The following is a 17,428-nucleotide window of genomic DNA, read 5'->3' as shown; positions in this document are numbered from 1 at the left end:
ATGTTTAATTATCCCTCACAATATTGCAAGTTTGGTACAGTCAGTGCCTGCCTTTTATATCTTTTATTGCCCTGAATATGATCTGATGCCACCTCAAGTACCCATGTGCTTTTAAGCTTAGTGTTGAAACAGTGACTGAATAAATGAATGAACAAACAGTAGATCTTCCATGAATGTTATTATCAAGTAGTAAAATTCTATGACAAGTACATAGATAAAATCTTCAGATATTTACTCTAAAAGCAAGGGAAGAATTACAATACTTTTATTTTATTTTACAATATAATTTTAAAGCCATTTGTATGCTTATGAGAAAAATGATTTCAAAATGACAGATTTTCTCATTTATAAGCTTATTAGGATAATGAATGAGTGCTTTCTATGAAAGAAAATGTGTTATTTCTATTTGATTGTGATGTCTGTTGTTTCCCTCTCATATTTCCTTTCATAATCAAAAGAAAGTCAAATTAAAAGGCATATGCAGGGCATAATCATGAATGCTGCAGGCTTTGTGACCTCTACTTGAAGACAAAAAATGTTTCTAGCAGACCAAGAGGAAAATTTCCTCAGCACATCTTTCTATTTAGTATTTCACTTAGCTTTTGCACTCAATAGAAGCATATATTCAAAGGCTTAAGAAACAATACAGGAACCTGATAATATTCTATTTATCTAGGAACCTGCATTTTAAAATTACTTCCTTGCATCAATGTAACATGTTTTTGTGATTGTAATTGCTTTCAGTTTTGTACACCGAAGCCCATGGGAGTGTACTGTCACACTTCAGCTTCATATGCCATCAGATTGGCAGTCAGTGAGGTCATTTACAGAAAATGATGTCATTAATATATGTAGTTTTTAAAAGAAGCATGCCATTTACATATTATTTTAAGTTTTAAGTGTAATGTTAACTCATTTTGCTTAAAGGGAAGTGATAAGTAATTTGTATATAAATAATTTACTTCATTATGAACGTCTAGGGATTTCTATTACCAAGAAAAAGCATTTTACCACTATCTTTCTTTAGGTTAAGCATGAATATTTGCTTACTCAAATACATCAAGTTAACAGCTAAAGAATTAGAGCTGTCAAAGGCAGTTATACTAGTCTATCCATCTTCTAGGGTAGGATTATGTTTAATAGGATGTCTAAATGTAAGTAACCCAAACACCCAATTTTTTGGTTACACTCTCCTAAATTACATTCCAGAAAATGCAAAGCAAGTGCTCAGACCTTTGGTTGTGTCGAATGGTTAGCTCTAAGTCGAACTTAAACACTGCAGAACACTTTGGAAAAACAGACTCAAGACGTCACCCCTCCCCAGCATCTCAGAAACAGCCTCTTACGAGGATGTAGTCAGACTTGCAACTCCTCAGAATAATATTCAAACAGATCAGTTGGAAACTCTTCATGACAGCAGCTGTTCTGTGTTTATAGCTACATATGCAGACAGCTGAACACCCTCAGTGCACCATAAATGTAGGAATTACACATCCAGAATGGTAATGAACTCCTTGGGTGATGTGCTCTCCAGAGTGTTTAGGCCCTTGCTCCAGTTGGCAAAACTCTGCTAGATCTTAGTTGCTGTAGAAAAATATCAGATTGTTGTGGTTTTTGTAAGTTTGGAGACAAACCAGAAAAGCACAAAATAGCATGTAAAAAGGTAAAAATGTAGGCACTGATCTTATTAGTTTAAAATTACAGCCTCATAAAGAGTTACAAGAGAAGCCACAGAAGAATAAATGAGAAAATGAGTACATTAAATGCCTGTGACCCAAAGAAGTTTAGCCTCAAATACTCTCTGTACCTCAGCTCAGCTACGGTACAGCTTTCAGAAACTACAGGTTGTACTAAGAAAGCTGCATGTCATTAATTAGAAGCATATTTCCTACCATCATAATCTGATAGCGCTTGATAAATTATAGCTAATAGAGAAGCACTTTACTGGTAAAACAGTACTTTCTAGAAAACCAGTACAATTCAGAACAAGCTGATTTCTCTCTTAAAAGCAGGATCCCAAATAAAGTTGATTTCTAAATTTATAATAGTGAAGGGAATATTCGTAGCTTATAAGGAAAGAGGTTCCAGGTATGAGAAGAGGACTTGAATGTACAACAATGCCTGGCTGCCAGAGAATTGTCGGGAGCCGTTCACGTAACATCAGCTTATTCCAGCAGCAAGCACTCTATACTACTCATTAGTCACTGCTCTCGGACAGGCGCTTATAGAATTCTGTGTACAAGGCACATAAAACCAGTGGGAGAGCTTTCAAAAATACATCGCCCTGGGTAGCAACACAAGCTATCTTGATCATATAGGTCTCTCCTTTCATTTAATAGCTAGAACAACTTTCAGAAATGCCTATGACCAAAAATCATATGAAAGTTTCTGAAGAACCATATTAAAGTCAGAGAAGTCAGAAATGTGACCATGCATAATGGTAGGTGGTCGACTGGAACCCTCACAAGGGCATCTGAGATGCAGTAAAGGAAATCTTTTAGTGCCTACAAACATTCCAGCTTAAAGAGTGTGTTCTCTCTTCTCATTTGTGTTTCTTCTCACTTTTTCCCCCTTAATGAAAATTGTTATGTGCCGTTTTGCATCTGGATTCTGTGGCTATGGTCTATTATTCTTTTCTCATTTCATGGCACTGTTGGTTTGCTTTCGTGCTTACTGATGAGTCCCTGCTAGGAGGCTGCTCCTGAGGGGATGTTGGTGAGCGTGAAAAGCCTGGCAAGGGAAAAAAATGACTAAGCGACTTTTATGAACAGTATCTTACTTAGAACTTGAAACTGACACAGCAGTAAGTAGGTATGCTCTATGATCTTAACCCTTAACACTGAAAAATTATTATGTATTATTTGAAATAATAATAATTCTGTGCCTTAAAAGATATATTTTCATATACACTCCTTCACCTGGTCCTCAAACCAATTATAAAATTTATGTTAAACAAATCCCCTTCATACTGCTTGGCAAGTAAATATACAAACACAGAGAGAGGCACAGCAGCTTTTTGACATGTGTTAAGATGAGAAATTTCAAGCGAGAAATTAAGACCTAGACAAAGAATGGCTAACTAAATAGAATTACACTTAGGAGTTCCCTCACTTGCAAAATGGGGGGAAAATCACACCTATTCCCCTAGACTTCTAACTTGTTCAGGTGGGTGGAATAGTTATAAAACAGTGTCTATGTTATAATTATTTGTATTAAAGTTCCTCACTTTTAAAGGATTATTTCCAAAAGAAACATTAGCACTGCTCATAGGGAAATAGAGAATTTTTGGATGGTTCAATTACCTTTCAACTTCAAGCATCCGTGTCAGTTTGGAGCTCCTCAATGTTATCTAGTTTCTTTTGTTGCTTTATGGCTCAGAAACATACCATTCTATTGGCTCAGAAACAAACCATTCTGATCATGACCTTGCAGTACAGGTAGCTCAATTCACACGTAGCATGATGGAACATCTTTATTACAGTATACATCAGTGCTCAATAAATAAAAAGGGCAGGGTAGGAGAGTTGCTAAGGAAACTTATCTCAGGAAAGACTTGCTGCTAGTTGTACTCAAATTTTGAAAGAGTCAAATTTCCGCAGGTACTTAATTTCCTTCCTCTCCAACCCAGATTAGTAATGGTGGGACTCCAGAGTGATAAAAATAAATCAGAAACTTTATTCAATCATATTCTAAACTAAAAATTAGAACTAGAATTTGTATCTCAAACCCAGACCCCAGAGATGTGTTGATCCTCCATAAAAGGGAAGACCCACGTGAAAGGAAGCAATTATTGGCAGAACAGAAGCTGAAGATTCTAGGTAAGGATAAGGATATGTGCAGCTGGCTGTTGTTTCACGCTCTTTGCTTTTTCAAAGGAATTAAAACAAAGATCTTTAGTATTTCCTACTGCAAGAGAATATGAAATTTGGGGGGGGGGATGGGGAAAGAGAAAAGATTAAGGGAGGAAATGAAAACCATTGGGGAAATGGAAGAACATGATTTACTCAAATAGAAGAAAAGAGAAAAGACAAAGAGGGAGGCAAAGCCAGGTCAGATAACTCACTTGGCATTCCCTGCCCCTGGTTTCTTTCTTCGGAAAATGTTGAGGAAAGTGTTGGAGCGGCAGGGCAGCTTGCCATCGCCAACATGCATGCGGACTACATCAGAGGTGGTGAAGGCACTGCGGACATTCCTCTCGGGCTTGGCAATAATGATGTACATCTTGGGAGTGAACATGCACCCCAGGGCCACCGTTACACTGAGGCTCACTGCGAAGCAGGTGGTGATGATCTTGTAGTTGCTTCCAAAGTAAATGGGCACAAAAGCCAGCCAGATGATGCAGGTGGTATACATGGTGAAGGCAATATATTTGGCCTCATTGAAGTTGGCGGGCACGTTGCGGGTCTTGAAGGCATAATAGGTACAGCTCATGATGAGGAGTCCATTGTAGCCCAGAGGGGCCACCACACCCAGGTTGCTGGTATTGCAGATAAGATAGACTTCCTTGATACTTGGGTAGGACAGAATGGGCATGGGGGGCTCCATGATGATCAGGGTTATCACCAGGGTTAGCTGCACACTAATCAGAATTGAGGCAATGATCACCTGGGCCCAGGCGCTCATGAACCTGGGCTTCCGGGTACAGATCTTCTTTTTGCTGCCAGCTAGGATGCGTGCAATTCGGTTGGTTTTGGTCACTAAAGCAGAGTAGCACATGGCAGAGGAGAGGCCAACCAGAAGGCGCTGGAGGTAGCAGGATGTGGTGGTAGGTTTGGCAATGAGAGTAAAAGGGCACACGTAACCGAGGAAGATGCCAGCTAGGATAATGTAGCAGAGCTCCCGACTGGAGGATTTGACAACTGGTGTGTCCCGGTACAGCACAAAGATAAGGGTAACAAACAAGGTGACAAGTATGCCCAGGCAGGAAAAGGCGATGGCTATGATGGATTCTATGTTGCTCCACTCAAGATAGCGCACAGGGATAGGTTCACAGCCTGTAATGAGAAAAAAAAACAAGCTTTAAAATCCAAGATTTCTGCTGATTAATAATAATATTGCTTACTATTTACCAGAAACATAGCTATGTTCATATCTTCCACAATTTATGTTTTTTTAATAATGTGTTAAAATGTCTCACTATTACAGAAATAAGTATACATCATTGTCTTGTCTGGACAATCATTTTCCCAAACCTGATCTCATCACAAGCCTAATGTGACATATTTGAGCTTATAAAAATAATCTTTTCTCCCAACACCAGCTTTATAAATGGATGCCTCTCTGTGGGTGGAACTTCGTTCTACACTTTCAGAAAAAGAAAGAAAAAGAAGGAAGCTACGCTGCGTTTCCAGGGAAGATTAAAAAGTAATAATGTAGAAGAATAAGCTAGTAAGTAATAATCTAACATTTTTACTTTCATGTAACTGTCCAGAGGTAAGTCCAGCTCACAGACAAGTACTATGTTGACCAGCAGTTTTAAACATGAATTTTCTTTGAAATCTTTAGAAGAATCCACACTCCCCTATTTATTACATATTACTTTGTCTCGCCCTTGAGTTGTGTGTAATCCATCTGTGGCATCTGAGGGCCTTTGAGTTATCAGCTGCTACTAGATGTATCAAGGAAGGATGGACTTTCCCGTCCCCCATCTCTTGAAAGGAGAGGCAGCACTGCGTTCCTAAATACCTGGCTTATCTTTTCTCTCAGATGGAGAATAAAGTCTGTGTTGTATTTTGCAGAGAGAAAGAAATTTGTCAGGTCCCGGAGACAACCCTTTCATAGAACTTTGTGTTTAGTCTGGGCCAGTATTCTCAACTTGTGAGAATAAGAATATGTCTGTAACTTTAAGAAAACACTCCTTATTCTGCAGCCATGGGAACAGGAGCCACCAGAACTTGTTTTACTTCTGTTCAGTCAATGGCTGCGCCCTTCCAGAAACATGGTTCTGCCAGCCATTCCATCAATGTCAACCTGTGTGTCTAATAATCACCCAAGAAGGAACAGACTCAACACAACAAACAAATGAGTGCCAGCCATTTGCAATCGCAGTCTCCTGACTGATCATAGGGGCCCCCCTCTCTTGTGTGTCAGGGGCCTCTCTATGCCAGAGTCTGGACCTTTTCTTGGGAGAACATCTGCTTCCTCTCAAAAGTCCCATTTTTAATCCAAAATCTTCTCATTTCCTTAATAAAGGTTAGGAAAATGATTAGATAGACAATTTAGATTAACAGTGACTTGTGGGGGATTTTTGATATGACACATTCAATAAATTACAATATGTAAGAGGGGCTGTGGACAAATTAGGAGATAAAATACTGAATAGTCAATACTCTACTCTTTTGATTGGCATTCTGAGCTTGCTAAATAAAATTTAAATTCCAATGTAGTCTTTGTCAAATCCTTGTAACCTTTCAAAAGCTAGTCCTCTTTTCACTCCTTTTTTTATGCAACTTTACCTGGTTTTGTAACTGAGCTAGTTTGTCCTCAGAGCTTTCAATAGAAAAAGAATAGCGCATTTTAAATTTCTAGAACACAAGTCAGATCTATGGAAGTCGAATTAAAACCGTGGTCTGGAGTCAAATTAAGAGCTATAATTAATGATTTTCCTAAACTTCAGGGATATAGGCATAAAATTTTCTGCAGAATTCAGGATTTTTATTAGACACTTATTGTCCTACCCTTCAGATATATACGAATTAATTCAATTAATTGTTAGCCTCATGGACGAAAATGTTTAAAAGCAGCAGTTTAGAAAAGAGATTTAAATAACCTAGTGGTGTAATGTTTAAAAAATAGAAATGAAAAATGCATTACATAAGGCAATTTTGAAAGCATTTCTTTCAATGAAAATGCAGAAGTATAAACTAAATAAAGATAAAAGATAGACTTTATGACATCTTCAAACAATTCTGGGGTAGACTCAGCACCTGACAAGAAAGACTGTCTTTTCTCATTTTATAAATGGGCTCAGTTCTGAATTAGGGGAATCAAAGAGACAAAAATGTTAAAATGTAAAATTATCAACTTAGAAAATATCCAATATGTGACTGGACATTTCCAGATAGACTTAAAAAGTAAATAAGCTAGAAATCAATATAGTTATGGATCTTTTGGCAAAACAACCGAAAGAGCCTCTACTGTCTATGATTTGTGAAACTGTAGATAAAGAAATCTATAGATACTTCAAACAGGACTGTCATTTAAAAAACTAATGTCCCACATTAGCTAAAATTCAGAAGGACAACTACCTAAAGTCTGTCTAGGTCTTAATTCCATGGGAAACATGAGGGCCCAAAAACTCCTTGTCCTTTCTCTGAACTACCAAGGGAAGCAATATGTCTTTCTTATTGACATACATGTCTTAATGTCCACCAATAATCTTGCTATTAATAGAACATCAGATAAATTGGCTTAATAAAACCACAGACATGGTGAAAACCTTTAACAACGCTATGCCCCGACCCACAACTAACAACTAGTACTTTGAGATTATTATTGGAAAGATACATTATTCTCTGTGACACAAAACCCACATATTTAATAGTAGGATTTACTCCTAGATATGATGTGCTATGGGTCCCCATGTATGATCTGATTATAGCTATTCTACTCATGAAAATACCTATATTATGTATAATTTTAAAAACTATCCAAGGAATACTTTTTAGTTCTAGAAAGGACAGAAAACTTCACAGAATAGGAAGATGGATTGTGACAGAGCACATAAAAATACAGATTATCATATGCACCTAGATTATCATAACTCTTCTTTTTTTGTGTATATATATATATGAAAATGACACTCCATGATCTAGATATATTAACTCAATAGCAGAGCACATATCAAAGAACCATTGCTCATTGTCATAAGCTCACAGTAAAAAATGGTACTGCAAAAATTATAGATATTCTAAAAACATTTTGGAAATATAACAGAAATATTTTAGAAATTATCATGCTAAGCAGACTGCTCTAAAAATCCTAACAGAAACGTCTCATATGAAACAATAAATAATTTATTAATAGTAGCAAATCCATGGAGAAGTTCAAGTATCCAATTATAGATATACAAAATGTGGCCAGAAAAGAAGTTTTTTTAAAAAATTCCAGAAATTCAATTAATATGTTGTAAGCTTCATGAAGATAAATATCTGGCAAAACCAGAATGGCTGTTTGATAGTACCAGATAAAATATCTACCAGGCATTGGATAAAATCCTGATGGAATAAATGAACGAATTCATTTCAGTAGGGACAAATTTGCTACAAAATTAAACACTATTGGGAAAATATTTCCAGGATAGCAGATGTGGCCAGTTCATGCTTCATTTGTGATTAAATTAATTAGGACAAATTGTAAAGGTGGAGGCATTGACTGAAACAATTGCAAGAGAACTTTTGAGTTACTCCAAAGGAATTGTATACAGTTTTCTCCCTCCATGGTTTTTGAATATGTACTAGTTTAAATAGTGTATTTGTTTTGCTGGTGGGTTGAAGCATTCTTTTGAAAAGCCACAATACTTACAAAGGCCAAAATATGATTAGATTCTGTGGTTTTAGTTAGCATGTTCCCACTGACCAATCTAGTGATAAAGAAACCTTTTCATTGGAACACTTATTCATGAATTTAAATTGTGCAATGCTGTCTTCATTTCCAACTCCTGGACAAATGAAAAAGGAATCTTAATATTGTTAAAGTTTGCACCCGTTAGTGATTTAATCTGAAGTTCTACAGAGAGCCTCCAGAGCTGAAGGCACAGGGAAATTGTCAACAGAAGAAGCTTATAGCAAGCTGATGACTATACAATGGTCTTCTGTGCAAGATCCTCTGAAGAAAATTTTTACATATATCATGTTTCCTTTGCATACTCTTTCTTATTCATACTTCTCTTCTTTACTGATTTGAAGCTATACAAATCTGAGTTTGTCTTTAATGTTCTCCTTACTGGGAAGAAGTATTTGCCAGAGCCTATGCTTCACTAAACAATCATTAACACGATAATTCAGTTACATCAAACTATTGTTAGGTATGTTACACTAACTTTTCCAACAATGATACTGTTTTTATATGCAAAGATTGCACAAGTTCAATACTTGAAAGGGCTGAGAAGATTCACAAAACATACTCATGTAATGTTTTTACTTATAGGCAAAGGTATAATATAGTATAAGAGGTACAGTGCAGGTAAGCACTAAGGGGCAAAGGAAGATCCAGGTAAAGCCCTCTAACATCCTTACTCTCACGAGGGTACACTTTATCTTTGAATTGAGAGCTCAAGGCAAAAATTCCCAGTGAAATCTTTTTGTGATTTTCAAGTCATGTCGCTGAGTTTGTCTATCTAATATGCCAGCTGAAATCCACTGGTAAACAAACTGGTTTTGGTTGTCACCAGTGAAGCCTCAATCTCTAAACTACATGTCATAAATATCAGTCCCCTTAATGTAGCCAAGAGTCAAAAATAGGTACTCAGGCAGCTCCACCAATAATCACAGAGTAGTCCCAAGCCTAGCTGTAAATTAAGCCTATTCTACACAGTGTACTCCACACAAATGAAGAAAAATATTATGATGCTAGAAGGAGATAAAAGTACTCTGTGCTGTAACAGTAGCATTTTGCTGACAACACCCCAAAACAATGTACCTACAACTCTACCATGGTTGCTTTATTTCTTGTGAAGATCCTGATTCTTTTTTCAGTGGGGAAACTAGACCTTTCAGTGTTAATCCAGGACCACCCAAAACAGAATCACTTGAGGATTGGGATGATTGTATTTTGAACCAGATTCTTAAACTTGTTTTCTCCTTCTTTTTCTTCTTTCTTTCTTCTTTTATTTTTTTAGACATCTTAAATTTGAGAAGCGTTAGCTCTGATTCCTTGAGACTTAGCTGTAATATCCTTATTGTCTATATATGTGATATAATATATAATATACTTTTTTGTCCTGTTTTAAGATTTAAAGGCAAGAGTTGTCCAACTGCCACATGTGTTTGGGTATCCTACGACTAGAAGGGGTGGGAGTTACCTTCAACCAGTGGTGAAGATTATCCTGATTCTGCCTGACCTATAGCATCTAAAAGCAGAAGCCATTATGTAAGGTGTGCATACTATATCTAAAGCCTCAAGGACTTAGGGACTTGGCAGTATTTGTGGTTACAGTATCCCAGAAAGTCCAGAGCCATTAGACAGATTCATTTCCTTCAAGCAGACTACAAATCACTCAGCAAAATCCAAGAGAAGTGGTAATAACTCTGATCTGAGGGACAGGAAATTAGTCCTAATTTTTAAACAAATTTGGGTTCACTTGTAAGATCCAGTTGCATAGGAGAAAGCTCCAATTTAATACTGGACTTCTTCCCAGTTAGGTTAAGATCAGTTTAATATAACTTAAGAAATAAAGAAAGTCCACAGTTATTCTACCCAAAGTGTCTTGGGACATTTAATAACAGTTACAATGATACTTCATAATTAATAAAGCTTTGTCAAAATGCTTTCTTTAATGCTATCACATTAGTATCTATTACCTACAAGGAAAAATTTTATTTCATACCCAATGTTCAACATAAATATCCCCTTCTCTATGAAGGCTCTTGTCTTGCCAGGGAAAAATAATTGCTTTTTTTACTCTGTGTTCATATGACATTTTGTGCATACTCCTGTTGTAGGGCTTTTACTTGATTGTTCATATGTCTAGTTTCATATGAAACTCCTCCCCATGATATAAGCTTTATATAAACATATATAAACCTATATGTTTGTAGTTTCTACAAAAAAATGCCTGGCACAAAGCAGGGAGTAGTGTATATAAAATTAAGTAAATAAATAGATAGTGTAAGAGGGTCACAATAACTATTGGAATGGACAAAAATTGTAAAAATTAATTAATTCTATAGCTTAATATTTTCTATTTTTAATGATAAAATTTAGTGTAGTCTGGCTTTCTGAGGAATCATCTTACGTATTTGACTTTTTAAAAGGAATAAGTAACATCAGATTACATATAACTCATTTGTGAATTGTTAAACTACTGTCAAGTTTTATATCATGCCAGAAGAGATTCCTGTTTAGGCATCTGAAATTTAAATGCTGAATTAAAATGTGCATTTTCCCAAGAAGAAAAGATGAAAAACTTATTAACAGCTTCAGAAATTTTTTCTTTATAGCTAACAAACAACATATTCTAATGAAAACAAAAACTCACTTATAAACATATTTATTCACTAATATTAGAGTTTTTGGAACGTATATAAAGAACAGTTATCTATTGAAATGATTTTATGCATGTAAACAAACTCTATCTTCAGTAACAAACACCATTTCCTAAAGAGGAATGATTTATCGTGTTAACTAAAATTCAGTCCAAAAAATCCACTTGTGTAAGCAAAACACCTACTTAAAGGCAATGCATTTACTCCTCTGAGTATTTCTACTGAATTTTGGTTTTCTCTGCCTGTGGGTTTTCTCTCTTCACAACTACTGCTGCCATGGCAACAACCAATAGAACATTGCCATGTACTGCACCCTTCCTCTGAGCCTGATATGCCACCAAATACGTAGCTAATAAGACCTCATTTTCCATTCATGTGGAAGGCTGAAAGGAATCCAGAAATGACAGGTGTCATTAAAACTAAATATAAATTAATAACAAAGTGTATTCTGAAAGATCCTAAACGTAAGATATAGGTATGTATATATTATATATGTTTGTAAAATAATCAAATCTGTTGCTTTGAGAAAACACAGCCTGATTTGTTGCTTAGCTCAACTAAAGTGACCTTTACACATATGATGGATGGTAGACTAACTATTTTAGAAAGATAATCACATTAAATGTCTATGTATAGTCAAGAAGGATATTTTTTTATGCACTACCAGCTCAAAGAACCTTATTCAATGGTGATGATCATTTGGCAGTGGGCAAAAAATATACCCACAATGGAAGATCTCTAGGGAATAACTACTTGACTTTGAGTTCCATCATGATAACGTATTTAGATCTTTTTTAAAAGTTTCTTTGTATTTTAATGTTTTAAAATAAGATAGAGTTTCTCTATCATGTCTAAGATAAGCCTCAAAGTGAAAATCGAGCAATAGGAAAAGTTGGGGGAAGCTTAAGACAATGTAGATAAGAGGAAAACTCTTATACCTCAAAGCCAGGACTTCTGACTTCTGAGATGAACCTGAAAAAGGCTGGCTTTGTCTCTGAGCCTCTTCCTAGTCAGCTGCAGTCTCAGCCACACAGCAGAGAGGGCTGACTTGAAATAAAAAGGCCTAGCACAAAGCACACTATACGAAGGAGGGTAAAGAAGTGAACAGAGGCACAGCACGAGTGGGAGAGAAGCCTAGTTGTCCTAAAGTGGTTGGAAAAGCTTTTCCAGGCCATTCCATTGCATGCAGCCATGAGATAAGTTAGACCCAAGGATAAAAACACTGGATTCTCATAGTGGCTTCTCTATTAATCATACGCACTGACCAGGATGAACTTAGATGAGTCCCTTCTTTCTATTTTTCTCAATAGAACATTTATGAGGCAGCTATGATGTTCAAGGCACTAGACTATGAGCCAGAGAGTAATGTTTCTAAAGGGATGGGATAGGAACCAGGTGCCTCAGAATCTGCTGGGTTCCATCCCATCTCAGAACTACTGAACGGGATTCTCTGCAGGTGGGTCATTCCTGGGGATTTTTTAGGCATATTGAAGTTGAAAAACAATTTTCAGCTACAGAATAAAAATATGAGTGCCATACAGATTTTACTTTGAAAAACTGTTCCAATATAATTTCCCTGTCTTTAAAAAAGGCCTTTGTACTAAATAATTTCGAGTGGCTTTCAGATGCTCATTTTAGTTTAACTTTTTCCAACAAAATTAACATTTTACAAGGCACTTTTACTAAATAAGTAAAATTTTCATTTTGTGACCTGGTTCTATTTATCCAGCCATTTTGGGTGCGTTTTGAGTAAGCCATACAATTTCTTAGTTGCTATTTTTATTTGGGAACAGATAAAAAGTAAAAAAAATCCAATGAGGAATGTTACCCTCCCTAATGATTTTCAAAAACACCCAGGGAGTCAGAGGAACTGGGCCCTACTTCTAGCTAGCTGCATGAGCTTGGGCACACAAGTAAGCTAGTTTCACAACCTTGGGCACACAAGTACACCTCTCTGGGCCTCAGCTTCCCCTTTCTAAAAGAAGGGATGAGATTACTCAGATGATAGAAATCTCTATGTACTTGATGGCCGCTTCTATGACTCTATTACTCCTAACATTTCTGAAAGGTATTTGTCAAATACCTCTCATGAATTTATACCAAAGCCCACAGAAAACAAAACTTGTATATTTGAACATTGCTCTGAGGAAACTTATAATTTCATAAAAGCATCCATACAATTCCCATTGATTTTACTAGTAAGTCATCGCTTGCGTTCATATATTCCTCTCCATTCTTGCTGCAGCTTTCCTAGCCCACACCCTTTGAAATTACTCACTTGGACCAATACAATAGCTTCCTACTTTCCGTTTTTCATTCAAATCACTACACTCCTTATAATACCACAAGGAGCATTTTTCTGGGACCCAGATATCATAATGTTATTTGCTACTTTATTAAAAAACTGCTTTTTTAGCTTTCTTTTTTTAATTTTTGAGAGACAGAGCATGAACGGGAGAGGGGTGGAGAGAGAGAGAGGAAGACCGGGACTCCGATCCAGGCTCCAGGCTACAAGCTGTCAGCACAGAGCCCAGTGTGAGCCTTCAGTTCACCAACCATGAAATCATGAACTGGGCTGAGGTCAGATGCTTAACCAACTGAGCCACCCAGGAGAGCCTGCTATTTGCTACTTTAAATCCTCCAGTGGTTTTCCTGTGCTTCCCACCACAGTCCAAACCCTTAGGAAAAGGTCATGCAGAAGATTGTTACCATCTGCTGCCAGCATGCTCATTCAGCCTCACTTCTGGCCTCCGCCAGGTCCTGGTGTCTACCAACCAAGCCCATCCAGTTGTGGGTTTTCCCCAAATGTGTTACACGCCTTCATTTCCCATCTTCTACTTTCTCTCTGGAATGTCTTTCATTTTCTTATCTGCCTCACAAATTTTATGTACTTTATTAACATCTCTACTACATTAAAACAATTTTAGGTTATTCTTACATGTTTCTTCCCTGATAGGTTTTAAGCAAAATAAAATAATAAAGCAAGACAGAGCAAAAAATTACTGGCTCACACATAGATGGTCAAGAAATGTTTGCAAGTGGCTAGTAATAGCTTTAAATGTTTTTTAAAAAGGAAAACAGAAAATAGCTTGTATACCAGAATGTCCCTTGAATACACTTTTATTTATATTTAAGTGAATTTGCCTTTCAGTATAAATCATGGAAAACTTATGAGAGGTTTCTTTGTACTCTTTGGCATGAGCATTAAAAAGTACACAGTCTAGGGGCCCCTGGGTGGCTCAGTCATTTAAGTGTCTGGCTTTGGGTTCAGTCATGATCTTGCGTTTCATGGGTCTGAGCCCTGCATTAAGCTCTGTGCTGACAGCTCAGGGCCTAGAGCCTGTTTTAGATTCTGTGTTTCCCTTGCTCTCTGCCCCTCCACAGCTCCTTCTCATTCTCTCTCTCTCTCTCTCTCTTTCTCTCTCTCAAAAATAAACATTTAAAAAATTGTTTTAAAGTGCACACTGTAAATAAACATTGAAAAAGACATGAGCCGCATGTTCATGTTTTAAACAACGGGCACCCTGGGAAAGACCATAGTCAGGGACAAGATCTAAAGTGAGGCAGCTCCTACCTGTTAGATCTGCACTGGGCCACCACCCCAGGTCACAGGCCTTGCAGGTGAATTCATCCTGCACGTATTCATTCTCTTTGCACGCTGTGCAAATCCAGCAGCAGCTTACTTCTCCTTTCCGTATGACCTATAAGACAGAGATAGTTCATATACCTTAAAGATGGTCTCTCCAGAAAGTATTCTATTTCACACGAGAACTTATTTTCATATTACAATAAAAAAAAGAGTAACTCTTCAAAATATCCTATATGCTGAGGAGCCCTAAATACATGCATTCTAATACACCTCATTATCTTAGAGTTCAGATGTGAATTTCAGTTCATTCCATGCTGGTTTTGGATGGTTTTCAAAAATAATTTCTTTCATAAAGGGAATTGATGACATTGTCTTTTTTAATGCTACAAAAATGAAACAGTTAAATTTTATTATTTATATTCATTTGTATTAATTGTTCTTAGAAAAATAAAAATAAATTTTTCTTCTCTGAAAGAGCAATGTTTAGCCACAAAAATTCGAATGTAATAAGCCTTATTCATAAAATCTGAGGAATTATGATGCAATTATGAAAATCTGAGCAACTTACTATACATAAAAACAGAATGATCACTAAGAAAGTCAACCCTGTTATCGGCCTTATTAGTTGCTCTAGTGAATTTAAAAGATCACATAAATCATTGGAAGAAAAATTAATTTATTTTTAGCCCCAAATTACAAAGAATTACTTATTATTGGAGTAGTTTAAACTTTCTCCCATTTTCAGTTTGTTTGGTAAGCAAATTTTGCTTGACTTAATATAAAAAAAAGTCAAAACATACTGCATTTAAAGTGAGTATCTTGTAAACAGCACATAATTATATCTTGTTTTCATCTCCAGTCTGAGAACTTCTGCCTTTTATTGAAGTATTTCACACATTTACATTTAGTATAATTAGTGATGTGGCTTGATATGACTATTTTTGTCAGATGCTGGACACAGTGTACATAAGGTGTACAGTGCTGGACGCTTTTCCCTGAGAATTATTGGTGTTGTTCTGGCAGGCACTTAAACTACTTGTGGTTCAGGTTGAGCCTTATTTTTAATCTTTTAAGCAGAAGATTGTCTGCTCTAGGAACAATTAAGCCTAACATTATGTAACATGTGGCCACCTGGGTTTCTACTTAATTCCTTGTGTACTCAACAAGGTATCTCCACTCTGGCTTGGGGAAAATAAGGTAATTTCTGGGTCTGTGTAAGCTCAGGGATTCCAGCTCCCCAGTAATTGTTTTCTACCTGGACTTTTTGAATTTATCCTAACTCATGTGCAGATCAGTGTCCTGCCAAATACTAAAAAGAATCTGTATACTAACTTCTGGGACTCTTTCTGAACAGATCTCCTCTCCCTTACACTGCACTACAAATTCTGGCTGCCTCGGCCTTCCTAAACCTTGAGTTCTGTCTTCTTAAATTAGCAAGGTCTCCAAGCTCTGTATTTTCTTTCATTGAACAACAATCAGGGAATTGCCTCCAGGCATACAGCCTGCGTGATTTTAGGGTTCACCTTGCTGTTTGCCTTCACTACCCTGGAATTAAGGTCATGCCCTGTTTTCCAATGTCTGAACACAGTTATTTCATATATTATGTCAAATTTTCTACTTGTTTACAACAAAGGCAGTTTGGATTCTGTCACTCTTTCATGTCTAGAAGCAGAAGTTCTTCCCTAATACATTAAATAATATTAAATGTTTTCATATATAAAATCATAAATTAAATTTTAAATATTCATACCTTAAAATAATGCAAACTCTAGCTTTTGTGAAAATAAAAAACTATCTTTTCCCAGAACAGGTCAAAATTTAAATCTTTATCTTAGAACTACATATAGAATATCAAATGACAGAATATTTTCAGAAAATGTAAAACGTTTCTTTTTCTTCTTTTATTTTCAAATGACTTTAGAAAGTAGAATGAAATTAAGTCTTTTCAAAAACTACCCCCAACCTCATAATAAGCATGGAAAATTTACATTCCAAATAATAATTTTTAAGTGATATGAAAAAAATGAATAAATGAGACTGCTTTATTATTTTAGTTGGTATAAAAAGTATAGTAAAAGCCATCACAAAATACTGTATATCCCTTCAGTCAGTTTTGCCTTTTTTCTCTCACTATAAAATTAATGCTAGTAATTTGACAAAATCAAAAGGTGATAATGCTAAACAAATTTGTGCAGGATGACTAGTGAAGGTAGATGCTATGAATAAGTGGCACTTGGAAAGTCTTTAAAATTAGGTTTTAAATGACTTAAATGAATAAATGGTTAACTTAAATTTTGATTAATTATATAATTTATAAATGTATATAATCAATTATATAATTAACAATATGTATTATAAAATTATAATTATAAATCTATTATAAAATTATGTAATTATATATAATTATACAAATATAAAGTATAATTATGTCATTATTTATTAATAATGAAGAATGAAGCTTCTTAAATGGAATTATTTCTTATGACTTCTTTATTCTGCTACCAAGTATGTATACTTTTGGCATACAGTGTTTATAATATCTGATTTGTCTTTTCCATCTCTCAGTCATCCTGTAGACCGAGATTTTATCACTTTACACTTGAATTCTGGGCCTTATCTTCTAATTATACAACAT

The 17,428-nt window shown here is 35.9% G+C and overlaps 1 protein-coding gene across 3 annotated transcripts in view; it reads right to left on the bottom strand.

The window, feature by feature from the left end:
• The window catches only part of GRM1 (glutamate metabotropic receptor 1), a 401,855-nt gene that overhangs the window by 33,235 nt on the left and 351,192 nt on the right, over positions 1 to 17,428 (bottom strand). For all 3 annotated transcript variants that reach the window (XM_029945287.1, XM_029945289.1, XM_029945288.1), the window contains exons 6-7: positions 14,779 to 14,905; positions 4,064 to 4,994 (exon numbers count right to left, since the gene is read on the bottom strand). In XM_029945287.1, the coding sequence (XP_029801147.1) occupies positions 4,064 to 4,994; positions 14,779 to 14,905 (1,058 nt within the window). The remainder of the gene's footprint in view (positions 1 to 4,063; positions 4,995 to 14,778; positions 14,906 to 17,428) is intronic.

Source organism: Suricata suricatta, chromosome 7 (genome assembly GCF_006229205.1).
Source record: "Suricata suricatta isolate VVHF042 chromosome 7, meerkat_22Aug2017_6uvM2_HiC, whole genome shotgun sequence".
In the NCBI taxonomy this organism is placed as follows: domain Eukaryota; kingdom Metazoa; phylum Chordata; class Mammalia; order Carnivora; family Herpestidae; genus Suricata; species Suricata suricatta.
This window is presented reverse-complemented; position numbering and strand designations above follow the sequence as displayed.